The 21,229-nt window shown below is 39.3% G+C and overlaps 1 protein-coding gene across 3 annotated transcripts in view; it reads right to left on the bottom strand.

Annotated features, from left to right (window-relative positions):
- Positions 1-16,844, bottom strand: part of NT5C3A (5'-nucleotidase, cytosolic IIIA) — a 51,096-nt gene extending 34,252 nt beyond the window's left edge. Inside the window, exon 1 of one of the 3 annotated variants that reach the window (XM_029925407.1) lies at positions 16,590-16,844. In XM_029925407.1, the coding sequence (XP_029781267.1) occupies positions 16,590-16,727 (138 nt within the window). In that variant the 5' untranslated portion in view covers positions 16,728-16,844. The remainder of the gene's footprint in view (positions 1-16,589) is intronic. The other 2 variants (XM_029925421.1, XM_029925437.1) reach the window with 2 other exon arrangements.
- Between the last annotated feature and the right edge of the window lie 4,385 nt (positions 16,845-21,229).

The raw sequence follows: 21,229 nt of genomic DNA, 5'->3' as shown, positions 1-21,229 counted from the left end.
GGCAGTCAGGCAACTTAGGCTTATAAACCATCCTGAGCAAAGGAGAAGGAGTAGAGGTCTGGGCTTTAAGGGGAGGAAGGCAATTCCAGGAAGATGAGAAGAGCAATGTTTGCCTCCATGCAGGGAAGTCTCTCTGGTAAAAGAGCAATCTCTGGTAATGGCTCTCTTCCTGGTACAGGCCCCTTTCTAAATTCTTTTAGGTGGGTAAAGGGGCAGTAAAGAGCTTTTCCTGAACCTCTGGCTCTTGACTGGCTTCAGTTCACAATAATTCACATGACAAAGTAGCCTATTTTGGGGTGGCAAATTCTGTTTCCCTTCAGGTTTAAGCAGCAATGACAGAGTAAACATAAAAACGTATAAACAAGAAAGATAATTTAGAAAGCCAGCCGAGAGCCATAGCAGACGGCAGTCTGCCACCTGCTGACACAAAAAGGGAATTGTGTAGATTTCCCTGATTGACGTATTTTAAAGCAGGGAACCTCAGGTAAGGTTCAGGACATTGGATTTCAAATAATTTACTGTACTGATGAGAGAAATTACAATCTCTAATTTAAAAGAGAATAAGGATTAAAATTGGATTTAAGATTCTTAATAGGCTTAATTCATTAACTCTAAATAAGGTGATGTCTGATTTATTTTAAAAGTAAACAAAAAAAATATATGAAATGATTTAACAAATTGTAGGAAACATTCAAACTGCTAATAATGAATTAAGGATAATTCAAGATACTTTATAAAAATTGTAAAATCTGTGGGGGAGGAAAAATAATTTTGCCTCTACCCTTCTAGGTTCTTGGCCCAAACTCTCCGAAAACAAAAGACAGGTTAATAGAAGGAAAACAAACACAAGTTTACTAACATGCCTACCTCCTCTACACGTGGGAGATACCCAGGGAAACTGAATAACTCCCTGAAATGGCCCAAACCACCACCTTAAATACCATCTCTAGTTAAACAAGAAAGAAGATGGCAGGTTTTGGGTTTGCAAATCCTACTCCCTTTCAAATCCTACAGATTTCACCTCTGCAATCCACCAACTTTCTGTTCCCCTTTTTCTACTGCTCTCATAGCAATCTAGGGCTTCATTCTCCTTAATCCAGGCTTAATTTAATTCCTGCTCCTTGAGTGTGACAGAATATCACCCCGACATATGCCTCTTTGGCACAAGGATTATTTTGAGCAGCTTATTTCAGAGACGCAGTAGATACTAGAGAAGCTCTGAAAAGGGCAGAAGTTCCCTTTTGCAAGGGAAATTTACATTTATAAAGGAAATATCCATTTCTATGTGTGTCACCATCTTTGTACCAAAAGAGAAGGAAGAGAAAGATGATGAAAGCTCCCCAAACTCAAATCAACAGAGAGAATGCACTTAAATCCGCACCTCAACGGTTACTCAAGCTTCCCATACTTTTCCTCCTCCCACCCGACAGCAGGCCTCTTTCATGAACTTTTCTCTTTTTGTCCTTAGCTGTAGATGGTATAGCACCCAGGAGAGTTACTCATCTTTCCCAAGGTATCTCTCATGTACATGTGTTAATAATGTAATAATGTGTTGTTTTTCTCTTGTTAATTTATCTTTTGATATAGGGTCCCTAGCACAGAACTTAGAAAGGAAGAGGGAAAATTATCTTTTCCTCACACTGCTCACCTCTTGATTCTAGTCACACTAATTTCATATACTTTAGCTACCAGATTAAGCACACTAACATGCATTCCAGATCTTACCACTGATTATTTTAAGTGAATATAACACATTCGAAGGCTCTTCAGCAAATTAATTACAAACCCCTTACTACTGATAATGAAGATGCTTCTACATTGTGGTCCCAACACAGGTTTTAAAATGTTGCTTTCAATTAACCAGTTTTTTAAACAATAAACATGGTCATGTTATTTCAAACACTACAGAACATTAAAGGATGAAAAACTAAAAATCTCCTTCCCCAGTCTCATTCTCCCAAGTTCCACCATCACTAGTAACAACTACAAACAGCTTCTAGCAGAGTTTTTCAAGAATTTCCAGTGACATACATACAAGCACATACACTTGTATCTCTGTTGGAACCACAACTGCTCTACAACATACTTTTCCCCATAGTTACTATCTTCTTGAGCTTTTTAAAATGTTATCTCATACAGATTTACTTTCTGATTCCTTAAGCTGCACAATATTTTATTATACAAATACACCATAATGTAACTGATGTGGTTTTGGAGTGGTGGGGGTCTGGAGCTGATGGCCAAGAAAGAATTCTTGCGACGTCTTTGGTGCAAAAAGGTGATTTTATTTTATCTATTAAAAATTGTTTTTAATGTTTATTTACTTTTGAGAGAGAGACGGACTGCAAGCAGGTGAGGGGCAGAGAGAGAAGGAGACACAGAATCCAAAGCAGGCTTCAGGCGCTGAGCTGTCAACACAGAATCCCATACAGGGCTCAAATTCACGAGCGGTGAGATCATGACCTGAGCCAAAGTCAGGGGCTTAAATGACTGAGCCACCCACGTGCCCCCCAAAATGTGATTTTATTAAAGTACAAGGAGAGGACCTGCGGGCAGAAAGAGCTGCACTGGGGTTGTGAAGAGTGACAGATTATACGCCTTCAGGCTGGGAGAGGGTTAGGCAGAGCATAAGTCTCTAAAGTATTTGGAGACAAGGTTCCAGCACTTCAAGGAGCTAGCTGCTAAGAAAAGGTCAATTATTACTGTTTAGTAAAAACTAAGTCTTGAGACCTTTTAGATGTTTATTATCAGTGGGCCATATGATTGCCATCATATATCTTGGGGAGGGGGGTGAGATAAAGGTTTCCAAAGGAATTTTTCTATGTAAAGTAGACTCACAGAATCCTGGGGTGGGGGTGGGGGCAGCGGTTGGGATAATGTTAAGCCAAGATTGCTTCTTGCCCTGAGCAGAGTGTCATCACTGAGGCAGCTGAATTCCTGGTGGAATGTCACTCTGCCTGTTTCAAAGGCTCGTCAATGCATTGTAGGCAGTAAGGAAAATTAATTTTTCATTTGCCTTTGTTTCCCACAAATAACCAACGCACTGTAATTTTAACCAGTGTATATCATCTCCAACAGAGTAAAGGAAAGTGCCCATTTTTCTAAATGCTCTTCACTAATTTTTCTCTCCACACAGTAATTGATTGGTAGCCCTCAATTGTGACTATTTGTGAGCAATTAAAGTGGATTCTTTTTTTTTTAAAGAAATTTTGTAAAATTTGTAATTTTGCTGGGGACAAGAATTTGAATTCTTTTAACTCCTATGATTCTCAAACCTTAGTATGCATTGGAATCACCTGGAGGGCTTATTTAAGAGAGTAAAAAGATCTATGGATATGATGGTTTTTAGCTAGAAAAGATCGCTGGGTCTTGGATAATTGAAGTTTTTGGATATTAAAGTATCAGCGCCCCTGGCTGGCTCAATAGGTAGAACATGTGACTCTTGATCTCAGGGTCGTGAGTTTAAGCCCCACACTGGGCCTGGAGCTTACTTAAAAATAAAAACAAAAATTAAAAGATATTATAGTATTTGGTTCAAGGATGGCACCACCTTGAAAAAAGAGTTAAAACCTCCAACAGTATCAGCAAGTATTCTGACCAACATAAAAACAGCTCACTAGATTAGAGCTCACACTTGTTGAAGCCCATGTGGCATGAGGATAACATATAGGTAATGTGACAAGTGTGATTTGAAAAGACAAAATCATATGCTTGGTACAAATATCTCCATACTTGCAAATTTGGGGATTCAAAATGATCTTAGACATATTCTTTGCCAATGTTAAAAGTTTAATATATTCCCCTTATTTTACAATATATATTTTATTCAGACTGGACCAATCATGATTGTCACTCCTCAAATATCACGGTGTCCATCAAACATTACCCCATGTGATCTCCTATTTGAATTCTCCACAGCCTTTCCTTGATCTTTCACAAATTTATATTCATTCATTCCTGAAGTACTATTAGGACTATAGCTTTTAAGCTAGTTGTGACACATAACTGGGAGACTGGCTTCTAAATCTTAGCATGTATGAACACAATGTGATGTCTCCAGAAGTATTCAAGACCTAGGTATCTCAGGTGTGAACGAATAAGTGTTTATACTTGTGGCAGAGAGAAGAGCAAAGCTATTCTGAGTCTGTAGTCTGTACTGTACTGTATGACCAAGGACCTGTAGCAGTTGGAATGTTCTATTTTTCTACCAGCCAACTGATCACCAGTAATACGATTATATACATGCATTTATATTTGATCAAATTTTAAATCAACTGACTGAATGGAAAGTAATACAGAAAAAGCATAGGGACTATGGTATAGCACGGTAGACTACTTATTACCTAATTCTTCCTAATAGAATCTAGATAATAGAATTTTGTTGAGGCGTGGCGATTTCTCAGTCAAAAAAGTGCCTCAGCTTCACAATTAGGGTAGCTATATGACACTATCCTCTCCAAAGACAAGTGAGGAGAAAGTTCTGCTTTACTGAAATGAACATTCTCCTCCCTAAAAGATGGACATGTTGGGCAGGACTACCACAGTCATCTTGTCACTAAGAGAAAAGCCAACAGAATTTCAAAGACCTCTGTCTTGATATCCATGTACCCCCTAATTAACACCAGCAACTGCCTATTTTTTGGACCTCTCCTTATGTTAGAAAAAAAAAATACTTATTGTTTGGTAGGAGCCACACCGGCCTTGCTGAATGACACGGTCACAGTAAGGAAATGGCAGACGTTGCACGGCTCCTGCCGTGAGAAGTGGAACTGGTGTCTCCTCTGCTCCTGCTGCTCATGTGAAATTAAGCCTGTTGCTATTGATTAGGCCTCACAATGTTCCAAATCAGGCCGATATTCCCCACACAGTTACCCCATAAGAAAAGGCATTTTCCTGTCCCTGCATAAGAGATTTTGGATCAAAACATTATGAATATTTGACAAAAGGCTCTTCTAATGAGCCTTGCAGACCCAAAGCATAAGGGGGGCTGAGAACACAAGAGTTACAAATAACTCTGGCCCGGAGAAAAAGAGCCTAACTTAGAGATAAGAAACAGATAAGGACCAGACGTAAGTTGCTGCATAAACTTTTGCTATTGGAGTCACAAATACCCTCCCTTGTACTGACTTCAGCTATGAGGATAAAAAATTAGAAACCCAGGTGCAAGGTCAACACACACAGGGCCCCCATTATGCTTACATCAAGGAAAAGGCTTTCTCTAGCAACTTGTTAACAAACATTCTTTCTTTTGGGGTTTATGAGCTAGATAAAATAACTCCCAGCCTATGGATATACAATTTGACCTATGTTTTAGTTTTAGAGTTACTAACTTAAATAATATGTATAATATCCTGTTTTTTTTACTAAAAACATCTTGTTATTCTCTTGGTTGTAAAATTTACTTAATACTGTAAGTGCATTACATGACTTGGTTATAACTTGTTAATTAAAAACAGAGTCATAATTATTGGCCAAAAACCAACAAGTACAGAATAAGATGGGCTTGTTACTTTCTTAACCTTGGGGACTGATGCCAAGAATAAACTGGAATTGTTCTACAAAAATACTTCTGTAAAACTTGTCTCTGTATACCTTTGATGATTAAAACACCTTATCACTAAGAGTTAGAAACTGTAAACAATTTCTATTTTCTGATGTCATGTTATTGCTTAACCAATAAAAAAAAAGACACCAAAGCGGACAGGACAGAGATGCCTGCCTGGTGACCAAGAAAGAAACTTGAGGCTCTCTCATCTCACTCTTTTTTGCTGACACCGTCTCTCCTTCAGGGGACCCTGGACCTGCTGGGGCTGGACTCTGGCAATTGTTCATTAAAGCCACTGATTTGGGGTCTCTGTTTCTCTTAGTTGGGTGCAACAAATAAAGAGACAACACAAAACAGTGTATAAATTGCCACTTTATGAGAAATCATCAGGAAATGCCACAAGAGTTCAGGGAATAAAAAACAAATCGTGAATTCAAAACAGGTCCTAAAAGGTCATAAATCTGAATACTGATGTAAATTAGACAAAAGTTAAGATACAGAGATATTTTTGAAAGCCTAGGTAAGAGCTGAGTCACTAAAGCAGTTGTGTTTAAATCTTCTTCCCAGCCCTCTCCCTTTTCTAAATATACATTCAATAGCGGGCTTTCCACTTATTCAGTATAGTACCCAGAGAACATCTGATGTTATCTTAAAATAGAAGGAAGGAAAAAATTGTTGTTAGAAGTCTATCTCCAGAAAGAAAACTCACACAAGTTTCAAAAACACCACCAGCTATTTAAGGAGTAACTGTTGGTGTTTAGAAGGGAGCCATAAATAAATGGGGCGCCTGGGTGGCTCAGCCAGGCATCCGATTCTTGATTTCGGCGTGGATTCAAGCCCCAAATTGGGCTCTGAGCTGACAGTGTGGAGTCTGCTAGAGATTTTTTCTCTTTCTCTCGCTGCTCCTTTCACACACGCTCTCTCTCAATAAATGAACAAACTTTAAGAAGGAAGCCATAAATAGTTGAGATGTGTTTAAACTAGAAATCACCATTTTAACTGGCGGTAGAGCTTCTAGTGAGGGGAAAGCCAGTGCCCATCTGGTCAGTCCATGTGAAAGAATGAACCCTGGGTAGAGGTCATATCTATCATATCCACAGGCACAGGTGAACAAGCCAAGGATGACACAGAACACACAGGCCTAGATTCAAGTAATAGGAATGCTAGCTTATTGTTTAAAAGCATGTAAGAGTCCAGGGCAGGCCTCCCTGAGATGGGCCACTCTGACAAGAAGATTTTGAGCTGAAGGCAAGCGAGACCCTCAAGAGAAATTTTTGCCCATCCTTTAACTACATAGAACTCTAAAGTGGGGGATCTTTCCCAGAATAAGGAGATAAATTTTACCCCAGTGACCCATCTATGTGGCGAGGCAAACATCTAATTACTATACATCTGCTCTCCTTTCTGTCCTGTGAAGTGCATACCTCTCAAGTCCCAGACCCCTAGTCCTTTCTCCTGAGTTCAGAATGGCATATATACTTCCTTTTGCCTGTCTTTGGAATTTTAATGTCTGTGTGGATTCCCCATACAAACGCTACTAAATTTGATTTTCTCTGGTTAATCTGTCAATTGATTTCTTATTCTTAGTCCAGTTAGAGGACCTTTTGAGGGGTCACAATTCAGCCTGTAACAATAAGTAACCTCTAAAAAACCCTCACAGAATGTTAAACTTATGTAATAGGATGTTAAATTAGGAATCTTCCTGTTTCGATTCAATTCAGGGACAGGTATCATACTAAAGAGAGAGGAGGAAAATGGGGAGAACTGGCTTGAGGACTCCTGGGCTCTCACCCACTTAAGGAATACAAAAGGGTAAAAAGGGTGAAGAGTTGTTGCTGTGTCTCTGCCTCCAAGGGAATGGGGACAGTGGGGTGCTACCTTCTCACCAAGCAAGAGGGGCTTTTGATGGGGTCTCCTGGAGAACCTGAAACGTGTTTTCTGTGAAAGGCCAAGCGCTGATCCAAGTGACAAAAGATACTCAGTGGGACAGAAGAGGCTCTGCTATATTCCACTGGCAGCATGTATATTAAGCTCGGAACACTAAGGAAGTTAGCATGGCCCCTGTTACAAGGATGACGGCAAATTCATGAAGTATTCCATCCTTTCTATAGTTGATAACACTGTACTATATAATTGAAGTTTGCTGAGAGTAGAATTCAATGTTTTTAGATGTTCTCACACACACACACATACACACAAAGATAAATAGGTAAGGTGATGGGGTGTATTAATTAACTAGACGTGGGAATCCTTTTCACAGTGTATATGTATATTCAATCACAATGCACACTTCAAATATTTCATAATTTTGTCAGTCATAACTCCATAAAGCTGACAATGTTAAAAAGTGGCTTTGTTGTAATGACCTGTACTCCTAGAGTTTGTCAGAGCCAGGGATAAGTGAATGTTTCCCACAGACTGGAAGGAGGACCATGCAGGAGGGAACCAGTCCGAAACCTGTTTATGTCCAGCCCACAAGAGCCACGCGAGAGGGAGAGACTTCAAAGGCCAAAAACCTGTATGGAATGGATCACTTAAAAAAAAAATCAGGCTGAGGTAGAGTGGGGTACCAGAAAAAAATTAATTGCCCATATTATGAGGCTACAGGGGAAGAAGAAAAAAATCAGCTTTATTTAAAGTTTATTTGTTTATATAATCTCTACACCTAATACGGGGCTGGAATATGACCCTCAAGATCAGAAGTCACATACTCCTCCAACTGAGCTGGCTGGTGTCCCAAGAAAGTCAGCTTTAAATATCTTGCAGGCCCAGAGAGCACAAGCCTATCCAGTCAAATAAGAACTCTGATTTTTTTACCTTCTAGTAAAAGAAATCTTTCCTCCTACCCTATTAACCCAAAAGTCTGAAGCAATGGCTAGTGGGGCAAGGAACAGCATCTGGGAACCAGAGAGAGTGACTATATCCTCCCATCCAATCCCAGATCGCTCGCTGCCATTAATTAGGAAGGAGGGGAGCCACCTGCAATGAGCCATCACTTTGGGAGTAGTGAAGAAGTGTGTGTTAGGATAGGTTGTGGGGCAATAACAACACAAAAACCTCAGTTCCTTACCACACAGAAAGTTTACTTTTCATTCACACAAAGTCCAATATGGGTTCAGATGGCTCTCCCGGGCAGCTGTCTTCCACATACGGGCTCAGTGTTCCAGGCTGCTTTGATATTGTGTCATCTCCATGCCAATATGATGCTTCAGGGTTTACTCCAGCAGTAGGAAAGCCTAGCGACACCTGTGTGACTGTTCATAACTACACTGGCCTGGAAGCAGCCACATCATCTCCAGACACAGTCCACAGTCTACTGGTCAGAACAGCAAAGCTTGTCCAAATACAAGAAGCAGAGAAGAGCTAAAAATATTGGTGATACTAGTAATGTCCATTTAGAAGTCTCACCACAGAATTAATACTGAAATTGTGACTAATATATGACTAGACACTTATATTTGCAGAAATGGAACTGACTCTGACTTCAGCTCAGGTCATGATCTAACAGTTCATGACTTCGAGTCCCACATCGGGCTCTGTGCTGACAGCTCACAGCCTGAAGCATGCTTTGGATTTCTTGTCTCTGTCTGTCTCTCTCTCAAAAATAAATAAACATTAGAAAAAGTTTTTTTTTAAATAAAAGACTGGCTTTTACCTGAGAGTAAGCAAAAAGTCATAGATTCATCAGCATTTTCACCAGTGGCAAGAAAGATTACCACTGAATAAATCTGAAAGGGGCCACAAGAAAGAAAAATAATGTTCTATTTACCACCCTTGCATCATGTCTCTTCCACATGCCAATCACATCTTTAGAAGGGACCACAGAAATCAAGTTTAACTCCATTTTCATAATAAAACCTTTAATTTTTCACTAGTTTAAAGACTATCATTCTATTTCCCTCACTCAGTAAATATGTGAGGCTAGAATATAATTTATTTTAGTTTTTAAACTTCTATAAGGCAAGGTCTGTTTTCAACTGGCTTTAATAGCAAACAGTAGAATACATATTTATAGATGGGCCTTAAATTTTAAAGTCAGTTTTCAACAGTGTGGAGGTGCCTCAAAAAATTAAAAATAGAATTATCCTACAATCCCACAAGTGCACTATGAGGGATTTATCCAAAGGATACAGAAGTGCTGATTCGAAGGGGCACATGTAGCCCAATGTTTGTAACAGTGCTATCAACAATAGACAAATTATGGAAAGAGCCCAAATGCCCATGACCTGATGAATGGATAAAGAATACGTGGTAGATATATACAATGGAGTATTACTTGGTGCTGAAAAACAATGAAATCTTCCCATTTGCAACAACATGAATGGAACTGGAGAGTATTATGCTAAGTGAAGTAAATCAGAGAAAGACAAATATTATATGATTTCACTTGTGTGGAATTTAAGAAATAAAACAGATGAATATATGGGAAGAGAAACAAAAATAATATAAAAATAGAGAAGACAAACCATGAGACTCTTTCTTTTTTTAATATTTATTTTTTTTTAATTTTTAACATTTATTCATTTTTGAGAGAAAGAGACACACACACACACACACACACACACACACACACACACACACGAGTGGGGGAGGGGCAGAGAGAGGGGGAGACAGAATCCAAAGTAGGCTTTAGGCTCTGAGCTGTCAGCACAAAGCCTGATGCAGGGCTTGAACTCACAAGCTCTGAGATCATGACCTAAGCCGAAGTTGGACACTTAACCAACTGAGCCACCCAGGGAGACTCTTAAATACAGAGAACTGAGGGTTGCTAAAGGGGTATTGGGTGGGGGGATGGTCTAAATGGGGCGAGGGGCATTAAGGACACTCATTGGGAGGAGCACTGGGTGTTCTGTGCAAGTGATGAATCACGACATTGTATTCCTGAAAAATAATATATATATAGTCAGCTTTCTAAAACAACTTCAAAAGCACAAATTACACATATGGAATTTTGATAATTTGATAAGTTGGATGATTTGCTATCAATAAATTAAGTGCATTACATTTTCTGTTCTAAACGACACTAAATACACTTTCTGGACTAGTTTCTGGAATTAATACAATAGAACACCAAATTCTAAGTTATTGTACTGAGAGATCAATGTAGTTTTGGACAGCCAAATGCAAAATTTAATAAAAACAAATAAAACCTACATTTTTGGCTAACCTATCTAAGAAGAATGATGACTAAAGAGGAACAGTGGGGAAAATGGAGATTCTGAGATTCTCAAAACTGTAGGGAAGTTCCGTGGCCGATAACTGTAAGACAGGAAAGCTAGCATTCATTCAGAAATAACTAGGAAAACCTTTGCAAGATTTCTCCTAATATAATCCAGAAAGAATAAGTTGAATTCTTATAAAACAGCATATGCATATAAAACATATATGCACAGGATTAAAATGTTTTTACTAAAATAACTGTCATTTGAAAGTGACTGCATCTTGTATTCAGAAAATAGAAAGTTTCATTGGTGCTGTCATTTTTAAATTCTCCTCTTTAAAAACCACATTTAGCACTTAAATTTGTATACTGCTGTTGTTTTTAATCATTAACACTACCTTTATTTAATTTCAAGCACTGGGTTTTACTTTACTTATTTTTAAATGTTTATTTATTTTTGAGAGGGGGAGGGACAGAGAGAGAGGGGGGAGAGAGAGAGAGAGGGAATGAGAGAGAGAGGGAATGAGAGAGAGAGAGAGAGAGAGAGAGAGAGAGAGAGAGAGAGAGAGAGAGAGATCATGAGTGGGGGAGGGGCAGAGAGAGAGAGGCAGGCACAGAATCTGAAGCAGGCTCAGTCTCTGAGCTGCCAGCACAGAGCCTGATGTGGGGCTTGAACTAGTGAACTGTAAGATCATGACCTGAGCCAAAGTTGGATGCTTAACCAACTGAGCCACCCAAGCACCCTATGGGTTTTACTTTTATGAGGCAAAAATCACAGTTCATACTATTTCCCTAAAATTTGATTAGATTCCTTAACTTACGATGCTTTGACTTATAATTCTCTTGACTTTACGATGGTGAGAAAATGATATGCATTTAGTAGAAACTATACTTAGAATTTTGATCTTTTCCTGGACTATTAATGTGTGGTACAATACTCCTTCCTGATGCTGGGCAATGGCAGTGGCCACAGCTCCCAGTCAGCCATGTAGTCATAAGGGTTAACAACTGTTACACTGACAACCATTCTGTACCTTACAACTATCTTGTTTTTCACTTTCAGTAAATTATATTAGATATTCAACACTTCACTATTAAAAAAAGGCTTTGTGTTAGATAATTTTGCCCAATGGTAAGCCAATGTAAGTGTTCTGAGCATGTTTAAGGCACGTTAGGCTAAGCTATGATGTTTGGTAGCTGTATTAAATGCATTACAGACTTACTGTAGTTTCAATTTAACAATGGGTTTATAGGAACATAATCCCACTGTAAATCAAAGAACACATGTATTGGTAATGGTTTTATATTTATGCTAAATTAATATGAAAGTAAGTGCTGTCTGAAAAGAATAAAATATGGAAGCAATGACCATGTATAAAAATAAACCAAGTAAAAAACAATAAAGCTGTCATGTGTCATTCACTTTAAAAAGTTGTATGGGGGTGCCTGGGTGGCTCAGGCTAAGCATCCCACTTCACCGGCTTCAGCTCAGCTCGTGATCTTGCAGTTCGTGAGTTCAAGCCCTGCGATGGGCTCTGTGGTGATGGCTCAGAGCCTGGGACCTGCCTTCAGATTCTGGTCACCATCTTTCTTCCCCTCCCCTGTTCGAGTTCTCTCTCCCTTTCTCTCAAGAAAAAAAAAAGTTGTGGGATGCTTGGGTGGCTCTGTCAGTTAAGTGTTTGATTTTAGCCCCAGTCATGATCTCATTCATGAATTTGAGCCTCACAGGGCCTCTGTGTGACAACTGGGTGCCTGGAGCCTCCTGTGGATTCTGTTTCCCTCTCTGTGCCCCTCCCCCACAAATGCTGTATGTCTCTCTCTCAAAATAAACATTAAAAAATTAAAAAAAAAAGTTGTATGAAAGATAAATATGTTTACATTTTGCTCCCTCAGAGGGTCAGCCCTCAAAGCCTAAACATTGTGTTGGAGTGGGTTTCTTTGCTTGGTAGAAAACTAGTAATAAATACTTAAGCTTTGTTCTAGAATCTTTTTTTATTAAGAGTGACCAAAGAGGCCACAGAACAAAAAGGTCCTATATGAGCAGGCATGTTTCATTAGAATAGTGAATTAAAACTGAGTAGCACGTGATAAGTGGTGGTCAGTAGCAATGAGGACTTGAAACTTGTAAGAACTTAAGAGACACTGGGGAAATTCATTCTATAAAACAATTCATCCCCAATACTAATTCATTTGGGCAAAATTCTACTGCTTGTGTATCAACTTCTATACACGTGCTTGACAACCTTCATCTTTTCAATCCATTTTATAAAAATGACAAGCCACCTTTACTGGGGACAATTAAAGTAGTTTTTAAAAATGAAGGCTTAGGAGAGATAAAGATGAGAGAAAAGAATACAATTGGTTAAAAATTATGCCCTACGCGAGTTCATAAGGGAAAAATAACTGTAGGATATGAGAGAGGCTGTTAGTCTGTATTTTGGTATAATAATTACAACTACTACTTATTAAGCAGCTACCATGAGTTGGATATTATTAAGTTACATTTAACTGTTTTCATACATACTTCTGACACTAAATATATGAGGTTTTTCCTCATACCAACAATTTTCCAACTCTTCCAACAATTCAATACAATTCTGATCCTATATAGAGTTGGTATCTGATCCTATGAGATAAGGACTTAGTCTACAAGTCTATCCCCATTTCAGATGCCAGTCACGAGGCCCAGGTTGCCATCTATACTTCTGATGGCATGCTTCTAAATTTGAGGATTTTACAACCGCCTCTTCAGGTTCCGTAATTTGCAAGAATAACCCACAGAACTCAGGAGAGTGCTTTACTTACTATTACAATTTAAATACAAAGAATACAACTCAGAACAGCCAAATGAAAGTGAAGCATAGGGCAAAATATGGAACACCTCAAGTTATTCATGAACATGGAAGCTCTCCTGTAGAGGTCTTTTTAGACATCTGGTATGTACGTAAGATTGATTAAATAAATTATTGACCAGCAATTCTAGACCCTTCTCCTCACAGAAGGGGTAGGGGGTTGAAAATTCTAATCTTCTAATCAGGTCTTGATTATTCAGTCAACCAGCCCACATCTTGAAACCATCTTGGGGCCCCCAGCTACCAGTCCACCTCATTAGCATAGAAAAAACACTGTTAAAGCTTCCTAGAGTCCAAGTGTTTTAGACGTTGTGTGGCAGGAACCAGGGACAAACACCAAATACATGATTTCTTACTGTATCACAGATACAACAAATAAGAAAAATCTAAGAAACTGTTGTAGTCAAGATGAGATAAGGATATGATCACTAAATGTATGTGGTGCCCTGGATGGAACTCCAGGACAGAGAAGGACATTAGGTAAAAACAAAGGAAATCTGAACAAAGTATGGATATTTAAAGATGTATGAATATTTGTTCATTAATTTCAACAAATGTACCATACTAATGTAAAATGTTAGTAATAGGGGAAACTGGTTGGGAGTTTACTTATTGGCTCAGTTACTTTGTTAATTTAAAATTATTCTAAAATAAAAACTTAGTAATGGAAATATATTGATATGAAAAATGGGATCTCTAATCTCTGAACATCTTAAGCATGTCTTCTGATAGGCTTCCTCTATATATTTATCTCGGGACCTTTCAGCTGTAGCAGTTTCAGCCCTCCAGCCACTTCTCTGTGTCTTTTAATTAAAAACTCTTAAGGCAATGCATAATCTAAGCCCAGTGCCAGAAGTCATTTCATTTATTTATTTATTTATTTGTTTGTTTATTTATTTATTTTTGAGAGACAGAGAAAGACAGCACAAGCAGGGGAGGGTCTGAGAGAGAGGGAGACACAGAATCCGAAACAGGCTCCAGGCTCTGAGCTAGCTGTCAGCACAGAGCCCGATGCGGGGCTCAAACCCACAAACCATGAGACCATGACCTGATCCAAAGCTGGGCACTCCAGGTGCCCCTAGAAGTCATTTGTTTACCGATCAGCTAAAAGGCCCACCTTGCTTATATAGTTACCACTGGTTCCACTATTTGTGACCAGTTTAAGCTAGGTCCACTAGACATTCATAGGTTTGTACAAATTCTCTCGGGTGGGGGTTTGAGGGATGGGGTAGGGGATAGGCAGAACACAACCCCTAAAACACAGCTATTACAAAGAGATAAAACTAAGATTTGAATCCCAATTTTCAGACTCCCAATCAAATGTTTATTCTACTTGAAAAAGTAACCTATTAAAATTACAAATTAAAAACAGAGAGCTCTTTCAATTTTTTCCTTTTAAAAGCTACTAGCAGGCTGCACATATATCATAATCTGAATTGATATAACATATTATGTGTACATGTGTATATGTAAAGACTGATTTCTATATTACAAATCATAGGTAAAGTAAAGTTGTTCTGCCTGATGGGCTTTTATTATTTTTCACAAAGACGGCAAACTGTTCTTAGGACGGTATCACTGTGGGATTTTATGAAAGCATTGATTTTTAACTCTACTTGATGTAGAGAAGTGATATAACAGACCAATTCATGGTTTAAGTACACACAGTAAGGTATGGCAGTTAGTTTCCCTCCCCCACCACATATGGGTTATAAATTTTTGGTTTGGAGCAAAAGAAAGCCACCAAAGTTCTCTAAGTAGGACAGCAACAATAAACAAAATGAAATTTCCGAAATAAAAATATTTGCTGAGTATAGAAATGAAGAAAAAAATAGGGGTTCCTGGGTGGCTCAGTTGGTTAAACGTCCGACTTTGGCTCAGGTCATGATCTTGTGGTTCATGAGTTCTAGCCCTGCAGCAGGCTCTGTGCTGACAGCTCAGAGCCTGGAGCCCACTTTGGATTCTGCGTCTCCCTCTCTCTCTGCTCCTCTCCCGCTCACACTGTGTGTGTCTCTCTCTCAAAAATAAACAAACATTAAAAATAATTTAACTATAGCAATAAACAAAACCTAGGAATATTACTGGCCATATAAGACACGGGAGTTGACATTTCTTATAATGTTATGGAAAAATATTTCTGAATTCAATCTGGGGCCAACAGGAACCAACTAGATAGTTTCTTTGATCAATTAGAACATGTAACAGAGGCTGAAGTATTCCAAGTATATGAACCTAAAAAGATCTTACTTAGGGTGGTAGACTGTCAACTTACTTTTCATGAATATTTAGCCCCAGATGCTCATGTGCGCAGCACATTATTGGGAGTAAACATGGGATTATGCACTCCAGTAAGCACATTAAAATGCAGCTCAGTGGGTTTTAAATAAAAACAACAAGAAAACATCCCCAACTTTGAAGCGAATTACTTATAATGTACCTTAAGTAGGATTCTTGAAACACTCTTACAATAAAATTGTAAATAAATTTCTAAAATGTTACACGAGGGTTGAGGGGAAAAAACGAAGACAAAGATACTTCCTGGCAGTTTGAGACAATAAGAAATAACATTCAAATACAAAATAAACTATTCTGAACTCCAACTGGGTTAACTGGCATTTTTTCAACCACTTAGAAGTTAAACCTTTTCACAACCTAAGTCATTCTAGCCAGGGTGCAGAAACAACTCTGTCCGAATAGGGTCAGTCACAACGGTTTGGTGCAGGAATTAGGGAGCAACCAGTCTAAAATGTTCAGTTTATTTCTTGAGAAACGGGTTTTGCTGCAGGAGGTGGCTTGTTTCTGAATCACCTATTTGCTGCCTTTCTATTTCAAATGGAGACATAACAAAGGCCAGAGGAGCGACACTATGGAGGGTCCAGACCAGGTCACTGGCCCTCGGGTCACCACTCAAGGGGTGACTGGGTCCCCAGTATGCCCCATGCATTCCAGCAGCACCAGCGCGGGAAGGTAAGGCCAGACGGAACACGCTGCGGCCCATCGAGCGCTCAGGCGCGTCAAGCCGCGCACTCACCATCTCAATGATCTTGGTCTTCCGCCCCGTCTTCCTCTTCAAGGTGAATATGTACTGGGCCAGTACCACTCCCGCCGCCAGGGCGCACACACTGGCGCTCGCCACCGCGCCCATCCTCGCCACGGCCGCCCGGTCCATGAACGGGTTGTCTTGCTTCACCCGGCCGGTAAAGAAGAGGTCGCTGGGCTGCTGTGGTCCGCAGAAAAGCCTAGACGCTCCGCCACCCGCTCACGGCAGGAGCCCCGCCCCGGCAGCCCTCCGGACTGAGCTCCGCCCCCACGGGAAGCCCCGCCCCCGAGCGGATACTGGGATGGGTAGGCTGGAAGGGGCGTGGCCTGCTTCCTCAGCAGAGGCGCAGGGCAGGTTTTCCTTAGAGCCTTCGTTTGAGGAATTATCCAAAGATGAAACAGGGAATGGTATTAATTATCTCTATGCTAATGAGGACCACTAAGTGGTTCACTCCAGCCCCGTCCAGGAAAAATCTGATTCCAACCACGACCCAAGCAGAAAAAGACTTCCGCCTTCCATCCTCCTCAGCCCTTCTGGACTACAGTTCCCAGAAGGCTTCAGTAGTGGTACGTGCTCTGACAAACTGCTGAGCAGCAAAAGAAACAGATAAAGGCCGCCTATAGGGGCGCCTGGGTGGCTCAGTCATTTGAGCATCCGACTTTTGATTTTGGCTCAACTCATAATCCCAGGGCTGTGGGATGGAGCCCTGCTTCAGCCTCAACGCTGAGCCTGGAGCCTGCTTAAGATTCTCTCTCTCTCTCCCTCTGCCCCTCCTCTCCTGCCTGCACTCTCTCTCCCTCTCTCTCTCTCTCCACAACAACAAACTCAATTTTTAAAATGGGATAAAAGACTGAAAAGATGCTCAACATCACTAACCATCAGGGAAATGCAAATCAAAACAATGAGGTACTACTTCACACACATTAGGCTAAACATTTTTTTAATGACAATTACAAGTGTTAGTGAGGATGTGAAGAAATAGGAACTCTTGTACATGTTGTTGGAAAAGTAAAGAGGTGCACTACTATGGTAAACCGTAGAAATTCCTCAAAAATTGAAAATAGAAAATAAAGAATAGAATTACCATATGCTTTAGCAATGCAGGTATATATGCAAAAGAATTAAAAGCAGGCAAAGAAATATCAGCACTCCCATGTTCATTGCAGCACTATTCAGAATAGCCAAAATGTCCATCAATAGGTGAATTAACAAAGAAAATGTGGTGTGTGTGTGTGTGTGTGTGTGTGTGTATTTATATATATATATATAATGGTATACTATTCAGCCTTTAAAAAGAAGGACATTCTGCAGTATTCAACAACACTAGTGGACCTTGGGCACATATGCTAAGTGAAATAATCCAGTCACAAAAAGACAAATACTTCATTATTCTACTTAAATGAGATAGTCAAACTGTTAGAAAGTAGAATGGTGGTTGTGGGGGTTAGTGAAAGTGGAAGAGGGGCAATTGTTCGATTGATCATTGAGTTTCAGTTTTGCAAGATGACAAAGGTTCTAGAGACCTTACACAAATAACCATGTGCATATAGTTAACACTACTGTATATTTTAATATGGCTACATTGGTAAATTCTATGTGTTTCATACAATTAAAAAAATAGTGCAATGACAACAGAGTAATGATGGTTTGAAGTTAGGCAGTGTCCCTTCCACCTCTGCTGTTTTTTTCTGCTACATCCTATTCACTGCCTGTTCAGTATTTCCTCCTCTTTGTAAGCATCAGGACTGGTTCTTGCCTGCCTGGTCTCTTGCAAGGGATTGGTGCAATATCCTCTGCTGATCTCTAGGATTGACAACGGAAGGGATGCACAGAAGTTTTTTGGAGCTGGTGGTGCTGCCTGGTGAAGCTCTCTTTTTTCCTGGAATGTGGAACAAATTGGAGCAGGGGAACAAAGAAGGAGTAGTGAAGCAACAGGTTGCTTTTCTCTCTGCCCTCCATTCTTGACCTGGGACCCTGGCAGGAGTTCTTAAAGGGGAATTTGTGGAAAGGGTATTCTTAGAAATGTAAAGCAGGGCCCACCTGATCAGGAATCTGGTAAGAAAGAAAGTCTGGAATTAAGCATCAGGTACATGAGTGCCCTTTCTGTGTCTTGGTTTGTGGGCAAGATTGATTCTTTGATGCCATAAAATGATTTGAGGGATACAGAGTGATCAGTTTCTTAGGAAGGATGTTTGTCTTTTTGTTCATTTTAATATAAGGACAATATATGTGAGATTCTGTGAATATATCTGAGAAAAAGATGACACCAATTTTAAAGTATTCCATTGAGGAATGTCATGTGGTGCTTGAGCATCTTTCCTGTGACCTACACTTCAACAAGTCCCCAGCAGCTGGTAAAGCAAATTTCAGTCTGTGATTGAAGTTGGATGTATGCACTAATACCTCATGATTCCTTCTTGCAACAGGATTATTCCTTCTAATTCCCTCTACTTTGTGGGCCACAGCAGTTTAGATTGATTTAGCTGATTTTAAGACCAAGATTAAGAAAATAAATTACTAATTTCTTAATCACACAAAATTTGTGTACAAAGGGAAAATGTTTTGTGTTTGCTTTGTTTGAACCAAATGATCTTTATTACTCCTGTTGAAGACAAGAATATTCAGAAACCGTCAGTAAGGTCTTTCAGTTTTGCTATCAGTTCTATTTTGAAGCCAAAAGGGAAATTTATGTTGTGATTTTTAATTTTAAAATTGTTATTATTTTTAATTAAGTAAGCTCTACAACCAATATGGGGCTTGAACTCACACCCCCAGGATCAAGACTCACATTCTCTTCTGACTGAGCCAGCCAGGCACCCCTACATTGTGATTTTTAAATCTACCAATTTCTTCTTAAGTGTAGTTTTATTTAGTTACTTAGTTATTAATTTATTTTATTTATTTATAAGTTATTTATTTTTGACAGAGAGAGAGAGAGAGAGAGAGAGAGAGAGAGAGAGAGAGAGCGCGTGCACAAGCGAGCTGGGTAGGGGCAGAGAGAGAGGGAGACAGAGAATCCGAAGCAGGCTCCAGCTTCTGAGCTGTCAGCCCAGAGGCTGATTCAGGGCTAAAACCCATGAACTGTGAGATCATGACCTGAGCTGAAGTCAGATGCCCAAACAACTGAGCCACCTAGGTGACCCTAAATTTACCAATTTCTTAAAAAAGGAAACTAATGGTATGAAATCTTTCCACAAATGAGATTTTGTTGTTTCTACAATTACCACTGTAGTTTTTGATTGGGTTAGATAATGAGTTTCCTATATCTGAATGAAACCAAAAGTAACTTAACTATCCACCAAAAAAGTAATTTGGTAGCCTGATGGAATATAGATAATGATATAAATAGGATAAATAGGAAGGTTGACTTAAAATTTCATGTCCCTTGCCAACTTTTTTTTAAGTTCCACTAATTTCTGCCTTGTCTTACCTTTTTTTCTAATGGCTTCATTATGTATGACTCTTTGTATCTACCCTGGCTAATGTTATGGAATATATTTGAACTGGAAGTTTGGTTGCTGCAAGATTCTTGAACATTGGTTGGAATGGGTTTGGTAATTCTATTTCAGTTTTAAGTTACACTAAAAGAGCCCAAGTGATTTGAAGCAGGCCCAGGGAAAATATGAGAATTTCAACATTGTTTCTGGGTTATCAGAGGATTCAGAGTGACCTATGTTATATTTCAGGCTGGAAAGTTGGGGAACATTCTGATCTTGGTGGCAAGGGAATGATGTATCTTTGGTGGTCCAATAATCACATATTACAATGTTCCTATGCATGTGGAGTACACAAATGACAATATGTGACATTTATTAAATACTGTTACTTCTCTTTCAAGTTTAAGAAGATCAATAAAGGTGTATTTTTAAAGTATTTTTAAAGTTTATTTACTTTGAGAGAGAGAGCAGGAAAGAGGCAGAGAGAGAAAGAGAAGGAGAGGGAGAGAAGGAGAGGAAGAGGGAGGACTCCAAGCAGGCTCTGCTGCTGTCAGTGCAGAGCCCAATGTGGGGCTTGATCCCACAAACTGTGAGATCATGACCTCAGGTGAAATCAAGAGTGGGATGCTTAACTGACTGAGCCACCTAGGCTCCTCACTAAAGGTGTATTTAAGGGTCTACTGCATTTGTTTATAACACACTGCCAGATCTAAAAGTTTAATCATCTGCTGATCTGTATGTTGTTATATAACACAGTTAGCAATAATGAACAATGTAAATGTTATTCAGAAACTCTTCCATATATGTTCATATTCATTTCATATTTATTTATCTATGTATTTTTTCTTCAGTTCCACTTCTTAGCATAAAGAGAAGACATTGGTTGGAAGTATCTTGGAAGTAAAAACTTCCTTCTTGACTTCATTTTTTTTTCATTTCTTTACAGTTTTTTAAATTTTCATTTTGAAATAATTTTAGATTCCCAAAGAAGTTGCAGACATAGTATATAGAATTCTCTTGTGCCTTTCACACAGGCTTTCCCCAGTGATACCATCTTACAACTGTATCTTATAATCATAGCACAATTACAAAGTAAGTTAACACTGGTACAATATAGAAACTCAACTACACATCTTACTTGGATCTCATGTTTTCACAAGCACTTTCTTTTGTTGTTGGTATACAGTTCTAAGA

This window comes from Suricata suricatta, chromosome 2 (genome assembly GCF_006229205.1).
Source record: "Suricata suricatta isolate VVHF042 chromosome 2, meerkat_22Aug2017_6uvM2_HiC, whole genome shotgun sequence".
NCBI lineage: Eukaryota > Metazoa > Chordata > Mammalia > Carnivora > Herpestidae > Suricata > Suricata suricatta.
Note: the sequence above shows the minus strand (reverse complement) of the source record. Positions and strands in the feature narration are given on the sequence as shown.